Consider the following 24,238-nt stretch of genomic DNA (forward strand, 5'->3'; position numbering starts at 1 on the left):
AATATACAATACGTATAAAATACTTGAGCGGGCAACATTTCACTCAAGTGAGTCACTGAGAGTTTGGTCTAAAATGAAAGACTTTAGCCACATAGCCTCACGAAACAAAGTGACGATTTGTATATATCTTGAGAACATTGTATGGGTACATTCATTCGCGCGTGTCACACATGGATTAGAAAGCTAAGGTAGCACCAGCTTTCATGCAATTCAAGGCAAATATCGCAAGACACTGAATAGATTAATAACCGTTGCCGGAAGACCTCCTCTTTTGGGTTGGCACACCTGCCATCGGAACACCTGAAGTATTTGATTAACTTATAGAACAACCGGAATACTTTTTGTTCAAGACTGAATCAACTTTGTTTCAAATGAAGGAAGAAAGTGTTGGCAAAGAACGTATATCACGAACTCTTTCCCAAGTTTTCTTTGTCGATCATGTACCTTGGTCACCGACCTGTATAGTATTCCTTTCATCTTTGCGTCCTCCTGTCAAGGTGGTTCGATCATATTTTGGGTAACAGGACGACAGCTTATCACTTCCGCCAAGGGGGTTCCCTCAAACCTCATAAACTGACGAAGCCTTCTCATGGATATGGAAAAGTTAGAACAGTTTTTGGCTTGGAGGAATAAGCTGTTAACAAGGGGTTCAGTTAATCAGTTATGAAATAAGTCTGATCTTACTCAAAGAATTAAATTTGGTATATTTGCCATTACATAATTAGTAATGAAATCTAAAATAAGTAAAGGACGTATATATATATATATATAATATATATATATATATATAATATAATATATATATATATATATATATATATATATATATAACCTCACAATAAAGCACTATGATGAATTACATATAATGAGCTTCTGATAAGCCACACTGTCGTTAACTTTATGACCAATCAGTTACTTATGATGTCACTTGGCTTTATCCGTTGCATGTCAAACTGTGCCGATGAAGATGAATGCTAATGGCCTGACTGATTAAACTGCATCATTTGAATACGGTCTGGTACTCCTGTGGGTGTGAGAGAGAGAGAGAGAGAGAGGTGACGTACTAGCCTTCTATCAGTGGGGGGCCAAGAAAATGGCATAAAACTTATATGAAAATTATATAATTAGTAAAAGATACTATTCTCAATTGTATATATCTATGTAAATAAAGCAAAATAATAACATTAGTTACGAGTAAACATGCATTCGAAATTGAGTTCAATTAATTCTCAACTCTTGCTATTTTCCTCACAACTTCGTTCAAAACTATATATATATATATATATATATATATATATATATATATATATATATATATATATATATATATATGTATATATATGGTAACAGGAATCAAACTAATGCTATTAAGAATATAACAAAACTGTAGATAAACTTGAAATATTTAAAATCATTTCTTAGCAGCACATAATGTCAATTGTATTTTAGAAAATACTACCAATAAAGTAAAGTAAATCACTTCTCATCTATGTATATACGATTAGTAACGGTGCAGGTAACAACTAAAGTAATTAAGAACATAGCAACACTGTAATTAAACTAAATGTATTTTTCCGTATTTCAAATCAAAATATGCCCATGGCATGTAAGTGAATCAATATGTAATGATATAGCTTTAAGTGTAAACATATTACATTATTAAATATCTTTTTCAGTAAAGGATACAATTTTGTCCATATCGATAGATTTGGCTCTTGACACGTGGATTCCAAGGACAGCAAGTGAGGATAATCGTAAATCATCCATGGTGCTGTGCAGGTAATTTTTCAAAAGAGCCTCATAGATGTACAAGAGTGGTGATCTTGACTCCCTCTGTTCCTTGCGCTGAACGAGCCTTTTGGCTTGGCGTACTTCTACAGCTAAATCAGACACTTCAAGCCATACTGGACTGCCCTTGGTTCAATGATCTCTGCATTAAAAAATTTGGAGCTTCTTGGATCCAGTGCTGAAATCGACCTCAGTAATTGATTGTTATCTTCGCTGGATTTAGAGTCAAGTTCTGCTAGAAAGCGGTCAAGCATTTACAATGCAAAAGTCATGTTTTGAGAAAGGTGTTTCTTCCTGGCCTAGGGTAGTACTTGTTGCAAAGCCATCAAGCACGGACGATTGCTGTCTTTTTCTTCCTGATTTATGAGCAAATCTGACTGGGATGTCTAGTTCCTTTGCCATGTCTTTTGCTTAAGACCAAAGAAAATCCCAATTTGAACCCTCTCTCTCTCTTGCTCCAGCTCATCATGTAGTCTCAACCACATCAGCAGCAGCGGCTAGATCAAGTGTAGGTGATTGCAACATATCTGGCAGCAGTTTGGTTCTGTGCGGCATATTTTGAAACACAACAATGCTTATGATGAGTGAGAAGTTAACTGCATTCAAGAGTCCAGCTGCATCAGTAGCACGCTTGCCAGAATGCTCATTGGCTACTTCGGAAAATAGCTGGTAGTTTCAGCAGCATTACTTTGTAGGCTGCATACTGACATGCCCGTCTTGTGTCACTCAATTTTTAAAGCTTTTGGGGTTGTTTGTCCGGAAATAGTTTGTTTTGTTTTTGCAGGAACAACTCGTGCAGCACAGCTGATGGCATGAACACATATATGGATTCCAACAATCCAAAGAACTGGTCTGCAATCTTGACAGACTTAACAGCATCCATAATCACCAAGTTTAGACAGTGAATATAAGTTGCTCCTGGTGCAGATCTTCTCGAAAAAGTCTTTGTAAACCAGCATTTGTCCCACTCATTACTGAGGCCCCATCATATGTTAGACCAACGGAATTCTTTGCATCAATATTGCATGTCATTAACATTTCACATATGCTGTTTTTAAGATACTTTGCATATAGTTGATGCAGTCTTACGAACCCCAAAAACTCCTCATGTAGGGTATGATCAAACAAATACCTAACAACAACAGATAGCTGTTCTCTTCCACTAATGTTTTTTGACATTATAGAAAACCAAGTAGATTGATAAAGCTCATCTGTTATCTCTTCAAGGACAGTTTCGGCCATGATTCCAATAATTTAATTCTGAATGGTAGGACTGGTGTATTTTAGTATTTTTGGAAGACATACGGGCTTTGATAATGGGATCTTTTTCACTGATGAGTTCCATTATTTCAAGAAAATTGCCCTTATTCATACTGTCAGGAACTTCATGCTGACCCCTTTGTGCAGTTTTTGATGAGCTGTTAGGCATAAAGATTTGGCCATCTCCTTGACATAATGCCTATTTTCTGCTACAGTTTTATTATGGGATAGTGTTTCTCCTTTATGTGTTCTTCAAAATCTTTCCAATTACTCATGGAGTATATACCCATGAAAATAACTTTTTTCATGTTGTGAGAAGCTAGCATCTTTTTCTGTTGCTCTCTTCCGCTGTCTGTACCCAGTAGACACAAAGGCTGTTTCAGAGGCTTTATTTGGCTGTGGAAAGTTCCTACAACAAAAGCAATATGCAGCATCTGTCATTACGGACTACTCCAGCCAGGAATGACTTGTATACCAAGATGCCTTAAATGATCTTAGTCTCTTGCCAATTTGAGGTGTTGGAAAGCATGCCAGAGCTGGCTGCACGGGTTTTTCTGTTTTACCTCGACTGATATCTGTTGGTCCTGGTGGTCTTATTGTAAGTTTTTCACGATGGGCTTTAATTTTCTCAGTCGTACCTGAGTCGTAAGCTTGAGAACCAGACGACAGACAACTTTTTGATCAAAACCAAAATCGATAAAACTCAAATTAAATTGTTTTATACAATTAGGCTTAAGGGCTACATATAATAAGGTAGTTTTTATGTATACGTCTTACTTTTGTTTTGAAAACGTCAAAATTATTCATATTCTATTTATACAGCACAGGTTCATTACGGGCTGCTCAATGAGATCCTGTGTCAGCACAAGGCTGACTTAAGCTAAAACAACACAACAACAGGTTCAAATAGTTTCATGACGTACTTATTTATTCCCTCTACAATTAAACGCGTATGGAGGCAAATTAAAGACTGCAACAGGAACTGTATCGTCAACTGACAGAATTTCTATTCAAATTTCATTAACATTACAACCTACAGGCAAACACAAAGGAGTTTAAACAATTATCCTACTTGAATGAAACGTGAATGGTACATATCTATTAGTCTATCTCAAGCTGCCATCTATTGCCATGAGAAAAATTCACCATTGCTAGCAGAAATCGATGCCATATTATCAAGAAGCAGAAAGGCGAGAATAATATATCTTAGTTCAAACTGCCACTGTGACTATGCTTACCCCTTCAACTTCTAATATAGCTACCGGTTGCGCTCATGGCAACAAATATACCGTTAAGCAGTTTCTTTTCTGACTCATAGCAAGACCACCGAGATAGAATCATAGAAGGCCTGTTCGAAGTGACGTCATGACGTGATGACGTTGACCCTGGTGGTCCGACTCTCCGAGGTGAGTGACTGGCGACGCACTCCCAACTTTCGATCTTCCTTCCCTTTCATCACTTGGACACGAGGGGTTTTCGTGGTTCCATTGTTTTATTTATGAACTGGAATATAAAACTTATATGGCATCATGAGGTAGCGAGCCATGGATACATCTAGTGTCCTTTGGACGAACTTACTGTAGTAAGCAGATAAACTCAGCAATAAGTTCACTGCAACAGGTACTACCTATTTGACTTTTCTCTCTGGATGACTTTCGACAGCAATATAAATACATTCTGCATTCTAGGTAGGAGTTGTGAGCAAAATGTTAGGTCAGGTGCAATATAAAGAAAAACTGGTTTAGCCTACATTGAATTTTAGTAGGAATTTATGTCAACCAATGCTTAACAGAGTCGAATAGGTATAGGCTAGCCTAATTCAAAGAACTCCTAGTGTAGCCTCCTATACCCACGCAGTAGTCAGGTAAGGCAAGTAGCATATAAAAAGTTACCAACAAGCAAAGCAAGGGCAAACACATCAAACATGTAAACCTAAGAATGGTAAACTTACATGGTGCAAGTGTTTAGAAACCCCAGAATGCTGTAGCCTATATGTGGTAAAGAGCATTATTGCAATGATTGTGGCAAGGGCCTGTGTCAGGTAAGAAGGTTGCAAACATGATACCTAACTGTGTGATAGAACCTTCAGACAAGCTACCCAAGAGTTACATTAGTGCAGACATATAAGTTATAGGTTCATCACAACTTAGGTAGGTACAGTATAGTGGTGGGGAAATAGGCAAGTTTCCATTGACAATAGTCAAAGGCATGGGACAAACCTTTTGGGCCTGGATGGGTTAAGGTGAAAAAAAGTAGACTGGCATAGTATTCTAAGGGTTACAGGTTCAAAACAGGAGCCTACAGTAGAAATTTCACCAACCTAACCTAACCTGTTCTCATTGCATTACTAGGTTTCAGTGCTCATATATATACGTAAAAATATTAAAAGACCATCTTTCTTCTTCCACAGGTAAAACTTCAGTACAGCTTAATGAAATACCATACTTATGCCACAATGCCCTACCTACAGTTAAGCCTAACTGTACAGCACACGCATTTTTCATGTCGCTGAAATACGTCTCTTAGGAGATCTCAAGATTCCTACAGAGGTTCATGATACAAATATCATTAAGCAGATATTCAGTAACTCCAAAGAGCTGATACTGCTGAATGTATTTCTAACACTGCAATATATATTGCATTGCTGTTATAAAACTAGTTATTTCATTTTTGGAAATAATTTTAGCTCTAGTTAATGACTGAATAAATTTGAATATTCATCAGAGCTGGTAATATTGTGTTTTTGTTATACCTATAGTACTGATGTTCCCCTCAAAGTTACTGTACCATCAAGAGTGTTTTTTCGAACAGGTCTGCCCAACATCATAACAAAAGGACTCAAATTTTCTTATGTACATCAAGAGTAAATGTAAATCATTATTACCCAATGACAAAATATGATACTGATGGTGTATGAAACTCACGTACTTAATACTATATTTTCATTATAAAGGCAAAAATGTTGTTGGTTCAGCCTTTGGCTATAGTGAAGCTGCAACAGGTGCATTTTACTTTATGTTGAACAGGTAAAGTCTAAATTCACGTAAGTTGCACAAATTGCCAATTAAAGCATAAAAGCCGATGTAACATCATAATGCTATCATTGGGAAAGCAATGCCCTGTTTTCCCAGCATTCCACAGCTGTCTATAGTGTATCCTCACCCATTTCAGAGTAACAAATGCCCTTTATCGTTTATGTTTCAGTAAAATTGTTAAAATATACCAGGAATAATTGGCTTGGCCAGAAAGTTATAAATAAAACAATGAAGATACCTCAGTTCTCCTTTGATGTCAATAATTAGGAAAACTAAATTCATTATGCACCATTCAGCCCTTTGAAAAACTTCATGATATAGATGTTTACTCAATGAACATTCGTATAAACTACCATTAAAAGCATTATCTCCCTACACCTTTGAGAAACAAAGTGTTAATTTAGTTTTACAAATATCCAATGAATATATCGTTCAGGCTTTACTAACTATTGGAAAAAATCACACTCCTTTTATTCAGGATGCAAATATCAAAATTTTACATTTGGTCGACAATCATGAATTTAAACGTTTAAATGTCAGAGGGTAAATAATAGATAAGCTGCTCAATAAGTAATGAAGGTTATAGTACAGAAAAACAGAAAAATTAACAATATGGGTTTCTACTAACGTTTCATTGAATAATTGTTGTTCAAGAAAATAACTATGGTAGCCAAAGAGAAAGTTAGAAAATTTAAATACCAATAATGACTGTATGTAAGAGAGAATAATTTCATTCACATATAGTAGAAAGAACCATGTTTTTTTTAGTGATGTTAACCTATGCACTGCTGTTTATTCTTTGATAGACACTATTGTAACTAAAATTGTTTTGGCTCAGCATTTTATATTAATCTTATAACTTGTGTTTCGAGTAAGTATTATTTGGTGTACACTAATTAGTGTAGACGAGAAAATAAGTAAATTAATAACTGGCAGACCAAAAATGCTAGATTTCGGCGAGGGTTTGTTTACGTTTCTTTCGTCTGGCAGCGTAGTCAGTGCTAGCAGCTCGGACCACTGGGTGGCAAACTGACGCTGAAGGCCCTTAAATTTAAAATTCAGTCACAAGGGGAATTTCAACTTGGGGGCCCAATGGGTGGGGGGGGCCCAAGCGTCTGATTGGGGGGGACCCCCAAAGACAACCCCCCCCCACCAGGAGACGCGAGAGAGAGCCATGAATGACTATTTGGTATCGATATCTTTGCTCATATTTTTTTCCGCCTTAATTGTAAAGACACCATTACTTTCGAGTTCATACAAACACTTGATGCAATGCCATATTTGCAACTGATGAGGGTTAAAGTTATTGGGGCTTTGATGGATATTATGATGTTAACCGTAAGAAATTAATGCAAATTGATTCTCGCTCTGCACATGCGTTTATCGCTATAGCTACATTTACGACAGCCGTAACTGTCGCCACAGCCCAAGGCTAGGTTTACGATAGTTTTTTTATGCGCATGCGCGAGTATACTCTGTTTTTTTCCATCTGTCCATCCGCCTGTTGTGTTTGCGTATGGTAACACTGCGTCCCGGCCTTTAGATGGTTACATTCAGCTTACATTCAACAATAATAACAATAGGCTATATCCTATTTCGAATATTAACGGTGTAATTCGTATACAGTAAATTATTAAAAAACTTTTCAGTTGCAAATGTACGCCCAGATATCCTTTTATTTACCTAAAACTTACACATAGCTTAACTATCTAAAGCCCGGGACGCAATGTTACCATACGCAAACACCACAGGCGGATGGACAGATGGAAAAAAACAGAGTATAGTTTATCGGACCCGTCGCGAGTGATACGCGGGAAAAAGCGACGTAGAATGACGTCATCTCCCTTTCTGCCAATCATCGCAGGAGGAGGAATAATGTAGAAAAAGTTTCGTGTATTTCGCACAATCCATTAGTCGTACTCACCCCTTTGGCTATATTCAAGACTTTCATTCACTCCCCAGAAATATCAATTGTAATTTTTTAAAAACTAGATACGAATTGCCTTTACATAGGTCAGTTTGAAAAACATAAATCGAATATTTAATAGAAGAAGGAATTTTCATTTGGCTGTGGACATGGCTGATACCCTGGGCATAATATTAACGATTGCACTGACAGGTGACAGGTCTAGAACCTATCGTTAATCGCTAACCTGATCCAGTGCTCTGTTTCTACAAAAGTCCACCTTCCTCACCATCTTCACACACACACACAAAGAAAAAGTCCCCTTAGTGAGATGTAGTTTTACTGATACGGGCAATTAAGGACAAATGATTGTACTGGTCATTCGAATGCATTCAGTTTTATCAATCATATATTTACAGATGCACAAAATACATTTTGCTATTTTTTTTTCTTTAGTTTTGCCGATCGTTTTTAGTTTTGAAGAAATGTTTTCCGTAAAAACGATTATTGTTGCTGAACTCTGATAATTGTCTTCTTATAATTTGTGCCGTTCGCCTTAAAGATATAGAAAGTGCTGTACTTTTATTAATGTCCAAAAGATGATACATTATTGTTTCACTTAATTACAGTTATAAATGTTGAACAGTTTCTCATTTCATCCAGTTATGTTGATGTTTGTCCAACTAGTTGTGAACTATGTTTATTTGATTTGCAGAATGTACCAAATGAATTGCAAAAAGATCCGAGTTTCCTCTGTAATCAAACTTCAGTGGTACCAAAATAATGAAGTCAGACAATGCTGCAGGCCATGCACCAATGAAGTGTCTGGATCAAAATGAGAATCTATAACTAGTTCAGAAGTTGTATTCTTCTTCCATTGGGTGGAAAGGTAGCAGCCTGTCAACGCGGGAAATACCTGGCTTTGCGATAAGTGTCCAGGCGACTTTGTCGGTGAATCCATCGTTTGTGACGCCTGTTTAGAATGGTATCACCTTGGCTGTCTTTATATGAAGTCGGCACCCAATAAGAAATCGTGGTTTTGTTGGGACTGTACCTCCAAAGCTAGGCCATGAAAGACATTGTCATTTTAATGTGCAGTACCAAAGAAACTTGAATTAAATTGAGAGGAAACTCGGATCTTTTATTATTAGTACACAAATGTTAAAAAATTAGACACCAATTGTGATTTGCCATGGGCAAGTTTTTTTTGGGCCAGACATTTGTTTTATGTGGTGCTGGATGTTGTGCTGTGCTGGTTTGATTAAGTCATGCTTCAAGTTGTCTGGGAATTCTTGTAGGAGTCGTCTTATTTCTTGCAGTCGGGTGGCTGATGCAACTGCTGTCCATTCGCCAGCCTCGATTTCATGTCTATTCAGTGATCTTTTTCTAGTAATAGGTTACATTCCAAGACCAAGCACCTCAGTGGCATGGTTGGTTTGGTGTTAGCTTCTCACCTCGGTGGTCGCGGGTTCGATTCCCGGCCATTCCATTGAGGAGTGAGAGATGTGTATTTCTGGTGATAGAAGTTCACTCTCGACGTGGTTCGGAAGTCACGTAAAGCCGTTGGTCCCGTTGCTGAATAACCACTGGTTCCAAGCAACGTAAAAATACCATACAAACAAACAAACAAACATTCCAAGACCAGTGAACTTCCAGCAGCCCCCCAAATGCTGTCCTTTCGCCAGCCTCGGTTTCATGTCTATTCAGTGATCTTCTTATAGGTATAGGTTACATTCCAAGACCAGTGAACTTCCAGCAGCCCCCCAACTGCTGTCCATTCGCCAGCCTCGGTTTCATATCTATTCAGTGATCTTCTTCTAGGTATCGGTTACATTCCAAGACCAGTGAACTTCCAGCAACCCCCCAACTGCTGTCCATTCACTAGCCTCGGTTTCATGTCTATTCAGTGATCTGCTTCTAGGTATATGTTACATTCCAAGACCAGTGAACTTCCAGCAGCCCCCCAACTGCCTTCCATTCGACAGCCTCAGTTTCATGTACTGTTTCAGTGGGAATCTGCTTCTAGGTATAGGTTAAACATTCCAAAGACCAGTGAACTTCCAGCAGCCCCCTAACTGCCTGTCCACTTCACCAGCCTCTGTTTCATGTCTATTCATTGATCTTCTTCTAGGTATAGGTTACACTACAAGACCAATGAACTTCCAGCCAGCCCCCCAAATGTGTCCATTTCGCCAGCTAGGCCAGCCCCCCAACTGCTTGTTCCATCGCCCAGCTAGGTTATGTAAGCCAGCCCCCCAAACCCCGCTGTCCATTTAGCAGCCTCGTTCATGGTCTAATTTAGTTATCGCTCGCTTCTAGGTATAGGCTATATTCCAAGACCAGTGAACTTCCAGCAGCCCCCCAACTGCTGTCCATTTGCCAGCCTCGGTTTCATGTCTATTCAGTGATCTGCTTCTAGGTATAGGTTACATTCCAAGACCAGTGAACTTCCAGCAGCCCCCCAACTGCTGTTCATTCGCCAGCCTCGGTTTCATGTCTATTCAGTGATCTCCTTCTAGGTATAGGTTACATTCCAAGACCAGTGAACTTCCAGCAGCCCCCAACTGCTGTCCATCCGCCAGCCTCGGTTTCATGTCTATTCAGTGATCTTTTTCTAGGTATAGGTTACATTCCAAGACCAGTGAACTTCCAGCAGCCCCCAACTGCTGTCCATTCGCCAGCCTCGGTTTTATGTCTATTTAGTGATCTGCTTCTAGGTATAGGTTACATTTTAAGACCAGTGAACTTCCAGCAGCCCCCCAACTGCTGTCCATCTGCCAGCTTCGGTTTCATGTCTATTCAGTGATCTGCTTCTAGGTATAGGTTACATTCTAAGACCAGTTAACTTCCAGCAGCCCCCCAACTGCTGTCCATTCGCCAGCCTCGGTTTCATGTCTGTTTAGTGATCTGCTTCTAGGTATAGGTTACATTCCAAGACCAGTGAACTTCCAGCAGCCCCCCAACTGCTGTCCATCCGCCAGCCTCGGTTTCATGTCTATTTAGTGATCTGCTTCTAGGTATATGGTTACATTTAAGACCAGTGAACTTCCAACAGTCCCCCAACTGCTGTCCATTCACCAGCATCGGTTTCATGTCTATTCAGTGATCTACTACTAGGTAAAGGTTACATTCCAAGACCAGTGACCTTCCAGCAGCCCCCCAACTGCTGTCCATTCACCAGCCTCAGTTTCATGTCTATTCAGTGATCTCCTTCTAGGTATCGGTTACACTCCAAGACCAGTGAACTTCCAGCAGTCCCCCAACTGCTGTCCATTCGCCAGCCTCAGTTTCATGTCCATTCAGTGATCTTCTTCTAGGTATTGATTACATTCCAAGACCAGTGAACTTCCATTAGTCCCCCAACTGCTGTCCATTCGCCAGCCTCGGTTTCATGTCTATTCAGTGATTTTCTTCTAGGTATAGGTTACATTCCAATACCAGTGAACTTCCAGCAGCCCCCCAACTGCTGTTCATTCCCCAGCCTCGGTTTCATGTCTATTCAGTGATCTTCTTCTAGGTATTGATTATATTCCAAGACCAGTAAACTTCCATTAGTCCCCCAACTGCTGTCCATTCGCACCAGCCATCGGTTTCAATGTCGATTCAGGAGATCTGCCTTATAGGTATAGGTTACATTCCACCACGACCAAGTGGCAACTTCCAGCAGCCCCACCCCCCAACTGGGGGGGGCTGTCCAATACCGCCAGCCTCGGTTTCATGTCTATTCAGTGATCTGCTTCTAGGTATTGGTTACAATCCAAGACCAGTGAACTTCCAGCAGCACCCAAACTGCTGTCCATTCGCCAGCCTCGGTTTCATGTCTATTCAGCGATCTTCTTCTAGGTATCGGTTACATTTCAAGACCAATGAACTTCCAGCAGCCCCCCAACTGCTGTCCATTCGCCAGCCTCAGTTTCATGTCTATTCAGTGATCTGCTTCTAGGTATAGGTTACATTTCAAGACCAGTGAACTTCCAGCAGCCCCCCAACTGCTGTCCATTCACCAGCATCTGTTTCATGTCTATTCAGTGATCTACTACTAGGCATAGGTTACATTCCAAGACCAGTGAACTTCCAGCAGCCCCCCAACTGCTGTCCATTCACTAGCCTCAGTTTATTGTCTATTCAGTGGTCTGCTACTAGGTATAGGTTACATTCCAAGACCAGTGAACTTCCAGCAGCCCTCCAACTGGTGTCCATTTGTCAGTCTTGGTTTCATGTCTATTCAGTGATCTGCTTCTAGGTATAGGTTACATTCCAGCCCAAGTGAACTTCCCTCAAACCCCCGAACGTGCTGTCGCATACACCACCTTGGTTTCCCATGTCTATTCAGTGAAATCTGCTTCCCTAGTATCGGTTAACAGTCCAAGACCAGTGGAACTTCCAGCAGCCCTCCACCAGCCTTGGTTTCATGTCTATTCAGTGATCTGCTTCTAGGTATAGGTTACATTCCAAGACCAGTGAACTTCCAGCAGCCCTCCAACATCTGTCCATTCGCCAGCCTCGGTTTCATGTCTATTCAGTGATCTTCTTCTAGGTATTGGTTACATTCCAAGACCAGTGAACTTCCAGCAGCCCCCCAACTGCTGTCCATTCGCCAGCCTCAGTTTCATGTCCATTTAAAGATCTGCTTCTAGGTATAGGTTACATTCCAAGACCACTGAACTTCCAGCAGCCTTCCAACTGCTGTCCATTCGCCAGCCTCGGTTTCATGTCCATTTAAAGATCTGCTTCTAGGTATAGGTTACATTCCAAGACCAGTGAACTTCCAGCAAACCCCTTAACTGCTGTCCATTTTCCAGCCTCAGTGTCATGTCTGTTCAGTGATCTGCTTCTAGTTATCGGTTACATTCCAAGACTAGCGAACTTCAAGCAGCCCCTCAACTGCTGTCCATTCGCCAGCCTCGGTTTCATGTCTATTCAGTGATGCCCTTCTAGTTATGAGCTATTTTCCAAGACCAGTGAACTTCCAGCAGTCCCCCAACAGCTGTCCATTCGCCAGCCTCTGTTTCATGTCTATTTAGTGATCTGCTTCTAGGTATAGGTTACATTCCAAGACCAGTGAACTTCCAGCAGCCCCCCAACTGCTGTCCATCCGCAAGCCTCGGTTTCATGTCTATTCAGATTAGATTAGATTAGATTATAAAATTTTTGGCACATAGCAAGCGTCAGAGCCAAGGGGCCATTCAGCGCCGTATGTCTAATCAATGATCTGCTTCTAGGTATAAGTTACCTTCCAAGACCAGTGAACTTCCAGCAGCCCCCCAACTGCTGTCCATTTGCCAGCCTCGGTTTCATGTCTATTCAGTGATCTGCTTCTAGGTATTGGTTACATTCCAAGACCAGTGAACTTCCAGCAGCCCCCCAACTGCTGTTCATCCACCAGCCTCGGTTTCATGTCTATTTAGTGATCTGCTTCTAGGTATAAGTTACCTTCCAAGACCAGTGAACTTCCAGCAGCCCCCCAACTGCTGTCCATTCGCCAGCCTGGGTTTCATGTCTATTCAATGATCTGTTTCTAGGTATAGGTTACATTCCAAGACCAGTGAACTTCCAGCAGCCCCCAACTGCTGTCCATTCGCCAGCCTCGGTTTTATGTCTATTTAGTGATCTGCTTCTAGGTACAGGTTATATTCCAAGACCAGTGAACTTCCAGCAGCCCCCCAACTGCTGTCCATCCGCCAGCTTCGGTTTCATGTCTATTCAGTGATCTGCTTCTAGGTATAGGTTACATTCTAAGACCAGTGAACTTCCAGCAGCCCCCAACTGCTGTCCATTCGCCAGTCTCGGTTTAATGTCTGTTTAGTGATCTGCTTCTAGGTATAGGTTATATTCCAAGACCAGTGAACTTCCAGCAGCCCCCCAACTGCTGTCCATTCGCCAGCCTCGGTTCCACATCTATTTAGTGATCTCCTTCTAGGTATAGGCTATATTCCAAGACCAGTGAACTTCCAGCAGCCCCCCAACTGCTGTCCATTTGCCAGCCTCGGTTTCATGTCTATTCAGTGATCTGCTTCTAGGTATTGGTTACATTCCAAGACCAGTGAACTTCCAGCAGCCCCCCAACTGCTGTCCATTCGCTAGCCTCGGTTTCTTGTCTATTCAGTGATCTGCTTCTAGTTATAGGTTACATTCCAAGACCAGTGAACTTCCAGCAGCCCCCCAACTGCTGTCCACTTGCCAGCCTTGGTTTCATGTCTATTCAGTGATCTGCTTCTAGGTATAGGTTACCTTCCAAGACCAGTGAACTTACAGCAGCCCCACAACTGCTGTCCATTCGCCAGCCTCGGTTTTATGTCTGTTCAGTGATCTGCTTCTAGGTATAGGTTACCTTCCAAGACCAGTGAACTTCCAGCAGCCCCCCAACTGCTGTCCATTCGCCAGCCTCGGTTTCATGTCTATTCAATGGTCTGCTTCTAGGTATAGGTTACCTTCCAAGACCAGTGAACTTCCAGCAGCCCCCCAACTGGTGTCAATTCGCCAGCCTCAGTTTCATGTCCATTCAGTGATCTTCTTTTAGGTATAGGTTACATTCCAAGACCAGTGAACTTCCAGCAGCCCCCCAACTGCTGTCCATTTAAAGATCTGCTTCTAGGTTAGGCTTCCATTCTAGGGCCAGTGAACTTCCAGCAGCCGCCTAACCACTATCCATTTGCCAGCCTCAGTTTCATGTTCATTCAGTGATCATCTTCTAGGTATAGGTTACATTCCAAGACCTGTGAACTTTCAGCAGCCCCCCAACTGCTGTCCATTCGCCAGCCTCGGTTTCATGTCCATTCAATGATCTGCTTCTAGGTCAGGCTTCCATTCCAGAGCCAGTTAACTTCCAGCAGCTCCCCCAACCGCTGTCCATTCTCCAGCTTTGGTTTCATGTCCATTCAATGATCTGTCCATTCAATGATCAGTTATTAGGTCTAGTTTACATTCTAGGGCCAGTGAACTTCCAGCAGCCCCCCAACTGCTGTCCATTCGCCAGCCTCAGTTTCATGTGTATTCAGTGATCTGCTTCTAGGTATAGGTTACATTCCAAGACCAGTGAACTTCCAGCAGCCCCCAACTGCTGTCCATTCGCCAGCCTTGGTTTCATGTCTATTCAGTGATCTTCTTCTAGGTATATGTTACATTCCAAGACCAGTGAACTTCCAGCAGTCCCCCAACTGCTGTCCATTCGCCAGCCTCTGTTTCATGTCTATTCAGTGATCCGCTTCTTGGTATAAGTTTCATTCCAAGACCAGTGAACTTCCAGCAGCCCCCAACTGCTGTCCATTCGCCAGCCTCGGTTTCATGTCTATTCACTGATCTTCTTCTAGGTATTGGTTACATTCCAAGACCAGTGAACTTCCAGCAGCCCCTAACTGCTGTTCATTCGCCATCCTCTGTTTCATGTCTATTCAGTGATCTGCTTCTAGGTATAGGTTACATTCCAAGACCACTGAATTTCCAGCAGCCCCCAACTGCTGTCCATTCGCCAGCCTCGGTTTCATGTTTATTTAGTGATCTACTTCTAGGTATAGGTTACATTCCAAGACCAGTGAACTCCCAGCAGACCCCCAACTGCTCTCCATCCGCCAGCCTCGGTTTCATGTCTATTCAATGATCTGCTTCTAGGTATAAGTTACCTTCCAAGACCAGTGAACTTCCAGCATCCCCCCAACTGCTGCCCATTTGCCAGCCTCAGTTTTTTTCATGAATCTATTCAATGATCTGCTTCTAGGTATAATTGGTTACATTCCAAGACCAGTGAACTTCCAGCAGCCCCCCAACTGCTGTCCATTCGCCAGCCTCGGTTTTATGTCTATTCAGTGATCTGCTTCTAGGTATAGGTTACATTACAAGACCAGTGAACTTCCAGCAGCCCCCCAACTGCTGTCCATTCGCCAGCCTCGGTTTTATGTCTATTCAGTGATCTTCTTCCAGGTATAGGTTACATTCCAAGACCTGTGAACTTCCAGCAGCCCCCCAACTGCTCTCCATCCGCCAGCCTTGGTTTCATGTCTATTTAGTGATCTGCTTCTAGGTATAGGTTACATTCCAAGACCAGTGAACTTCCAGCAGCCCCTCAACTGCTTTCCATTCGCCAGAGTAGGTTTTATGTCTATTCAGTTATCTGCTTCTAGGTATAGGTTACATTCCAAGACCAGTGAACTTCCAGCAGCCCCCCAACTGCTGTCCATTTGCCAGCCTTGGTTTCATGTCTATTCAATGATCTGCTTCTAGGTATAGGTTACCTTCCAAGACCAGTGAACTTCCGGCAGCCCCTCAACTGCTGTCCATTCGCCAGAGTAGGTTTTATGTCTATTCAGTTATCTGCTTCTAGGTATAGGTTACATTCCAAGACCAGTGAACTTCCAGCAGCCCCCCAACTGCTGTCCATTTGCCAGCCTTGGATTCATGTCTATTCAATGATCTGCTTCTAGGTATAGGTTTTACTTCCAAGACCATTGAACTTCCAGCAGCCCCTCAACTGCTGTCCATTCGCCAGTCCCGGTTTTAAGTCTATTCAGTGATCGGCTTCTAGGTATAGGTTACCTTCCAAGACCAGTGAACTACCAGCAGCCCCCAACTGCTGTCCATTTGCCAGCCTTGGATTCATGTCTATTCAATGATCTGCTTCTAGGTATAGGTTACATTCCAAGACCAGTGAACTTCCAGCAGCCCCCCAACTGCTGTCCATTCGCCAGCCTTGGTTTCATGTCTATTCAATGATCTGCTTCTAGGTATAGGTTACCTTCCAAGACCAGTGAACTTCCGGCAGCTCCTCAACTGCTGTCCATTCGCCAGTCTCGGTTTTATGTCTATTCAGTGATCTGCTTCTAGGTATAGGTTACATTCTAAGACCAGTGAACTTCCAGCAGCCCCCCAACTGCTGTCCATTTAAAGATCTGCTTCTAGGTTAGGATTCCATTCTAGGGCCAGTGAACTTTCAGCAGCCGCCCAACCACTATCCATTTGCCAGCCTCAGTTTCATGTTAATTTAGTGATCAGCTTCTAGGTATAGGTTACATTCCAAGACCATTGAACTTTCAGCATCCCCCCCAACTGCTGTCCATTCGTCAGCCTCGGTTTCATGTCCATTCAATGATCTGCTTCTAGGTCAGGCTTCCATTCCAGAGCCAGTTAACTTCCAGCAGCTCCCCCAACCGCTGTCCATTCTCCAGCTTTGGTTTCATGTCCATTCAATGATCTGTTATTAGGTCTAGTTTACATTCTAAGGCCAGTGAACTTCCAGCAGCCTCCCAACTGCTGCCCATTCACCAGCCTCGGTTTCATGTCTATTCAGTGATCTGCTTCTAGGTATAAAGTTATATTCCAAGACCAGTAAACCTCAAGCAGCCCCCAACTGCTGTCCATTCGCCAGCCTCGGTTTCATGTGTATTCAGTGATCTGCTTCTAGGTATAAAGTTACATTCCATGACCAGTGAACTTCCAGCAGCCCCTCAACTGCTGTGCATTCGCCAGCCTTGGTTTCATGTCTATTCAGTGATCTTCTTCTAGGTATATGTTACATTCCAAGACCAGTGAACTTCCAGCAGCCCCCCAACTGCTGTCCATTCGCCAGCCTCGGTTTCATGTCTATTTAGTGATCTGATTCTAGGTATAGGTTACATTCCAAGACCAGTGAACTTCCAGCAGCCCCCCAACTGCTGTCCATCCGCCAGCCTTGGTTTCATGTCTATTCAGTGATCTGCTTTTAGGTATAAGTTACATTCCAAGACCAGTGAACTTCCAGCAGCCCCCCAACTGCTGTCCATTCGCCAGCCTCTGTTTTTCATGTCTATTCAGTGATCTTCTAGGTATTGGTTACATTCTAAGACCAGTGAACTTCCAGCAGCCCCCCAACTGCTGTCCATTCGCCAGCCTTGGTTTCATGTCTATTCAGTGATCTTCTTCTAGGTACTGGTTACATTCCAAGACCAGTGAACTTCCAGCAGCCCCCCAACTGCGGTTCATTCACCAGCTTCTGTTTCATGTCTAGTCAGTGATCTCTAGAATTGGTTTTACATTCCCAAGACCATGAACTTCCAGCAGCCCCCCAACTGCTGTCCATCACCACCTCAGTTTCAATGGTCTATTCAGTGATACTTCTAGGTACTGGTTTTACATTCCAAGACCAGTGAACTTCCAGAAGCCCCCCAACTGCTGTCCATCCGCCAGCCTCGTTTCATGTCTATTCAGTGATCTTACATTCCACTTCTAGGTACTGGTTACACTTCAGACAGTGAACTTCGCAGTCAGCACTGACTGTCCATTTCACCAGCCTCTTGTGGTTTCATTTCTCTTCAGTGATCTTCTTCTAGGTATTGGTTACATTCCGAGACCAATGAACTTCCAGCAGCCCCCAACTGCTTTCCATTCGCCAACCCCTGTTTCATAACTATTCAGTGATCTTTTTCTAAGAATAGGTTACATTCCAAGACCAGTGAACTTCCCGCAGCCCCTAACTGCTGTCCATTTCCACCAGCCCTCGGTTTCATGTCTAATTTCAGTGATCTTTCTTCTTAAGTTAACGGTTACATTCAAAGACCAGTGAACTTCCAGCAGCCCCCCAACGGCTCTCCTTCCGCCAGCCCTGTTTCATGTCGATTCATTGTCTTCTTCTAGGAAAGTTTACATTCCAAACCAGATGAACTTCTAGGCAGCCCCCCAACTGCTGTCCATTCCGCCAGCCCTCGTTTCATGTCTATTCAGTGATCTTCTTTCTAGGTGTTGGTTACATTCCAAGACCAGTGAACTTTAGCAGCCCCCCACCAACGCTGTCCATTCACCAGCCTCCGGTTTCATCTCTCTTCAGTGAATCTTCTTCTAGGTGTTGGTTAACATTCAAGACCAAAGAAACTTCCAAAGCAGCCCCCCAAAACTGCGTCCATTCGCCCAGTCTGTTTCCATGTCTTTCAGTGATCTTTTTCTAGGTATAGGTTACACTTCCAAGACCAGTGAACTTCCAGTAGCCCCTCAACTGCTGTCCCATTCGCAGCCCCCCCTCCCCCGGTTTCCAATGCCCCCTATTCATTGAATTCTTTCCCTTTCTAGGTTCTGGTTTTTTTACCATTACGAACCAAGTGGGGGAAACTTCCAGAGCCCCCCCAACGGTCCCCCCTCCATTCCCGCCAGCCCTCGTTTTTCCCATCTCTTAAATTCAAGTGGGGGATCTTCTTATTTAGGTTTTAAGTTACATTCCCAAGGCCCAGTGAACTTTCTAGCAAGCCCCCCCCAAACGGCTTGTCCCCCCCCATTTCGCCCAGCCCCCCCCCGGTTTTTCCAGGTCCTATTCAACAGCTATCCTTTTCCCTAGGGTGGTTTGGTTACTTTTTCCCCCAAAAGAACCAAGTGGAACCCCTTTCAGGCCAGCCCCCCCCAAAACTGCTGGTCCCCCATTCACCACCCCTCGGTTTCATTCCTCTCTTTCAGTTGGATCCTTCCCTTTCCTAGGTTGGTTGGTTTACATTCCAAAGACCAATGGGAACTTTTCCCGGCAACCCCCCCCCAAACCTGGCCGTTCCATTCGCCAGCCCTCTGTTTTTTCCCATGTCTATTCAAAGTGGGATTCTTTTTTTCTAGGGTATAGGTTTTTTTTTTTACCCATTTTCCCCCCAATACCAGTGGAACTTCCCGTAGCCCCGTCCCCAATGCGCCATCACCCAGGCTTTCGGTTTCATGGTCTATTCAGTGGATCTCTTTCTTCTAGGGATTGGGGTTAACATTCCAAGACCAGTGAACTTCCAGCAGCCCGCCAAGTGCTGTCCATTCGCCAGCCTCGGTTTCATGTCTATTCAATGATCTGCTTCTAGGTATAGGTTACATTCTAAGACCAGTGAACTTCCAGAGCCCCCCAACTGCTGCCCATTCGCCAGTCTCGGTTTCACATCTATTTAGTGATCTCCTTCTAGGTATGCCCTATATTCCAAGACCAGTGAACTTCCAGCACCCCCCCCCCCAACTGCTGTCCTTCGCCACCTCGGTTCATCTATTCAGTGATCTGCTTCTAGGTAGGTTACTTCCAAGCCAGTGAACTTCCAGCAGCCCCCATGCTGTCCCATTCCCCAGCGTTTCATTTTTATTTAGTGATCTACTTCTAGTATAGTTTACATTCAATTTACATGAACTTCCAGCAGCCCCCCCAACTGCTCCTCCCATCCGCCAGCCTCGGTTTCATGTCATTCAGTATCTGCTTCTAGGTATAAGTTACCCTTCCAAGCCATGAATTCCATAGCCCCCCAAACTGCTGCTATTTGCCAGCCTCAGTTTCTATGGTTCATTCAAGATCTACTTCTAGGTATAATTACATTCCAAGACCATTGAACTTCCCAGCCCCCTAACTGCTGTCCATTTGCCAGCCTCGGTTTTAGTCTATTCAGGATCTGTTTCTAGGTATAGGTTACTTACAAGACAGTGAACTCCCGCAGCCCCCACTGCTGTCATTCGCTAGCCTCATTTTAGTCTAATTCAGTGATCTTCTTCCAGGTATGGTTACATTCCAAGACCTGTAACGTCCAGCAGCCCCCCAACTGCTCTCCATCCGACCAGCCTCGGTTTCAGGTGTCTTATTTAGTGATCTGTATTCTAGGTATAGGTTACATTCCAAGACCAGTGAACTTCCAGCAGCCCCCCAACTGCTGTCCATTTGCCAGCCTTGGTTTCATGTCTATTCAATGATCTGCTTCTAGGTATAGGTTACCTTCCAAGACCAGTGAACTTCCAGCAGCCCCTCAACTGCTGTCCATTCGCCAGTCTAGGTTTTATGTCTATTCAGTTATCTGCTTCTAGGTTTATAGGTGGGGGGAGGTTACATTCCAAGACCAGTGAACTTGCCAGCAGCCCCCCACTGCTGCTCCATTTGCCAGCCGTTGGATTCATGTCTATCAACGATTTTGCTTCTAGGTATAGGTTACTAATTCCAAGACCAGTTGGAACGTTCCTTTGGCAGGGCTCAACTGCTGTCCATTCGCCAGCCCGTCCCGGTTTTATGTCTATTTAGTGATCTGCTTCTAGGTATAGGTTACCTTCCAAGACCAGTGAACTACCAGCAGCCCCCAACTGCTGTCCATTTGCCAGCCTTGGATTCATGTCTATTCAATGATCTGCTTCTAGGTATAGGTTACATTCCAAGACCAGTGAACTTCCAGCAGCCCCCAAACTGCTGTCCATTCGCCAGCCTTGGTTTCATGTCTATTCAATGATCTGCTTCTAGGTATAGGTTACTTTCCAAGACCAGTAAACCTCAAGCAGCCCCCAACTGCTGTCCATTCGCAGCCTCGGTTTCATGTGTATTTCAGTGATCCTGCTTCTAGGGTATAAAGTTACATTCCCAAGAAACCAGGTGAACTTCCAGCAGCCCCTCAAACTGTCTGTGCATTCGCCAGCCATTAGGTTTCATGTCTATTACAGTGATCTTCTTCTTTAGGTATATGTTACATTCCGAAGACCAGTGAAACTTCCCAGCAGCCCCCAACTGCTGTCCATTCGCCAGCCTCGGTTTCATGTCCTATTAGTGATCTGATTCTAGGTATAGGTTACAAATTCCAAGACCGAGTGAACTTCCAGCAGTTCCCCCCAACTGCTGTCCATCCGCCGAGCCTCGGTTTCATGTTCTATTCAGTGAGCTGCTTCTAGGTAGCAAAAGTTACACTCCAAGACCCCAGTGAAACGTTCCAGCAGACCCCCAATCTGCTGTCCATTCGCCAGCCTCCCTGGTTTCATGTCTATTCCAGTGATCTTCTAGGTATTGGTTACATTCCTAAGACCAGTGAAACTTCCAAGCAGCCCCCAACTGCTGGTCCATTCGCCAGCCTTGGTTTCATGTCTATCAGTGATATTCTTCTAGGTACTGGTTACATTCCAAGACCAGTGGAACTTCCAGCAGCACACCCCCAACTGCTGTCCCATGTTCGCCAGCCTCGGTTCATTTTATTTACTGATTCTACTTCTAGGTATAGGTTTACATTCCAAGACCAGTGAAACTTCCAGCAGCCACCCCCAAACTGCTCTCCATCCGCCAGCCTCGGTTTCATGTCCCTATTCAGTGATCTGCTTCTCGGTATAAGTTACCTTCCAAGAACCAGTGAACTTCCCGCCCAGCCCAAAGCCCCCAACTGCCTGTCCATCCGGCACCGCCCCGGTTTCATGTCTTATTCAGATGATCTGTCCTTCTAGGTACTGGGTTACATTCAAAGACCAGTGAACTTCCAGCAGCCCCCCAACTGCTGTCCATTTACCAGCCTCGGTTTCATTTCTCTTCAGTGATCTTCTTCTAGGTATTGGTTACATTCCAAGACCAATGAACTTCCAGCAGCCCCCCAACTGCTGTCCATTCGCCAGCCTCTGTTTCATGTCTATTCAGTGATCTTTTTCTAGGTATAGGTTACATTCCAAGACCAGTGAACTTCCAGCAGCCCCTCAACTGCTGTCCATTCGCCAGCCTCGGTTTCATGTCTATTCAGTGATCTTCTTCTAGGTACTTGTTACATTCAAAGACCTGTGAACTTCCAGCAGCCCCCCAACTGTTCTCCATTCGCCAGCCTCTGTTTCATGTCTATTCAGTGATCTTCTTCTAGTTATAGGTTACATTCCAAGACCAGTGAACTTCCAGCAGCCCCCCAACTGCTGTCCATTCGCCAGCCTCGGTTTCATGTCTATTCAGTGATCTTCTTCTAGGTATTGGTTACATTCCAAGACCAGTGAACTTCCAGCAGCCCCCCAACTGCTGTCCATTCACCAGCCTCGGTTTCATTTCTCTTCAGTGATCTTCTAGGTGTTGGTTACATTCCAAGACCAATGAACTTCCAGCAGCCCCCCAACTGCTGTCCATTCGCCAGCCTCTGTTTCATGTCTATTCAGTGATCTTTTTCTAGGTATAGGTTACATTCCAAGACCAGTGAACTTCCAGCAGCCCTTCAACTGCTGCCCATTTGCCAGCCTCGGTTTCATGTCTATTCAGTGATCTTCTTCTAGATATAGGTTACATTCCAAGACCAGTGAACTTCCAGCAGCCCCCCAAGTGCTGTCCATTCGCCAGCCTCGGTTTCATGTCTATTCAATGATCTGCTTCTAGGTATAGGTTACATTCCAAGACCAGTGAACTTCCAGCAGCCCCCCAACTGCTGTCCATTCACCAGCCTCGGTTTCATTTCTCTTCAGTGATCTTCTAGGTGTTGGTTACATTCCAAGACCAATGAACTTCCAGCAGCCCCCCAACTGCTGTCCATTCGCCAGCCTCTGTTTCATGTCTATTCAGTGATCTTTTTCTAGGTATAGGTTACATTCCAAGACCAGTGAACTTCCAGCAGCCCTCCAACTGTTGTCCATTCTCCATCCTCGGTTTCATGTCCATTTAAAGATCTGCTTCTAGGTTTTGCTTCCATTCTAGGGCCAGTGAGCTTCCAGCAGCCTCCCAACCACTATCCATTCGCCAGCCTCGGTTTCATGTCCATTCAGTGATGTGCTTTTAGGTCAGGCTTCCATTCCAGAACCAGTTAACTTCTAGTAGCTCCCCCAACCGCTGTCCAATCTCCAGCTTTAGTTTCATGTCCATTCAATGATCTGTTTCTAGGTCTAGTTTACATTCTAGGGCCAGTGAACGTCCAGCAGCGCCCTAACTGCTGTCCATTCGCCAGCCTTGGTTTCATGTTCATTCAATGCTTTGCTTCTAGGTCTAAGTTATATTCCGGGGCCAGCCTTCCTCAACTCCTTTTCAAGCTGCTCCATAGGCTTGATTTCTATCTGCCACTATTCTCTCAAAGCCACCCATTTCCCCCTTACTAATTTATTTAGGAACCAGATTAGTTCCCATAACATCCTCCCTTTACTGCTTAATCCAGTCCTTTCCTCTCCCCACGTTCTCTCATACTCCTTACTTCGGGTTCTCGCTGCCTCCCTTCTGTAGAGCACTCTTTTATCCTTAACTAAATTCCATAGAAGTGTCCCAATTCCTGTCTTATCCTCTCTCTTCCATTTAGTCTTCGAAGCCTGCTCTCAAGGTCTCTCTGCTGTCTCTCCTCATGCTTACAATTTAGGGATCTCATTGACTCATTTCCGAATTCTCTCCGAGCCTGCCTCTCCTTAAATATGTTACTTATCGTCTCCTTGAGTACCTTTTGGATATCCTCCTTAAGTTCTGCCAGGTCTTGTCCTTCCCGTGCAGGACTGCGTTTAGCCTTCTTTTTGTACTTATTGTTTTTCCGCATTCTCTTGCCCTTCTTTGCCATAGAAAACTCGCCAAATTCTTTTGAATTTTCTTTATAGTCTAGTTCAG

The 24,238-nt window shown here is 43.5% G+C and overlaps 1 protein-coding gene across 1 annotated transcript in view; it reads right to left on the reverse strand.

Annotated features, from left to right (window-relative positions):
- Positions 1-23,888: 23,888 nt before the first annotated feature.
- Positions 23,889-24,238, reverse strand: part of LOC135218907 (optineurin-like) — a 1,029-nt gene continuing 679 nt past the window's right edge. The window contains exon 1 of the mRNA XM_064255350.1: positions 23,889-24,238. This exon is cut by the window's right edge and continues 679 nt beyond it. Coding sequence (XP_064111420.1) covers positions 23,889-24,238 — 350 coding nt within the window.

Source organism: Macrobrachium nipponense, chromosome 1, assembly GCF_015104395.2.
Source record: "Macrobrachium nipponense isolate FS-2020 chromosome 1, ASM1510439v2, whole genome shotgun sequence".
Lineage (NCBI taxonomy): Eukaryota > Metazoa > Arthropoda > Malacostraca > Decapoda > Palaemonidae > Macrobrachium > Macrobrachium nipponense.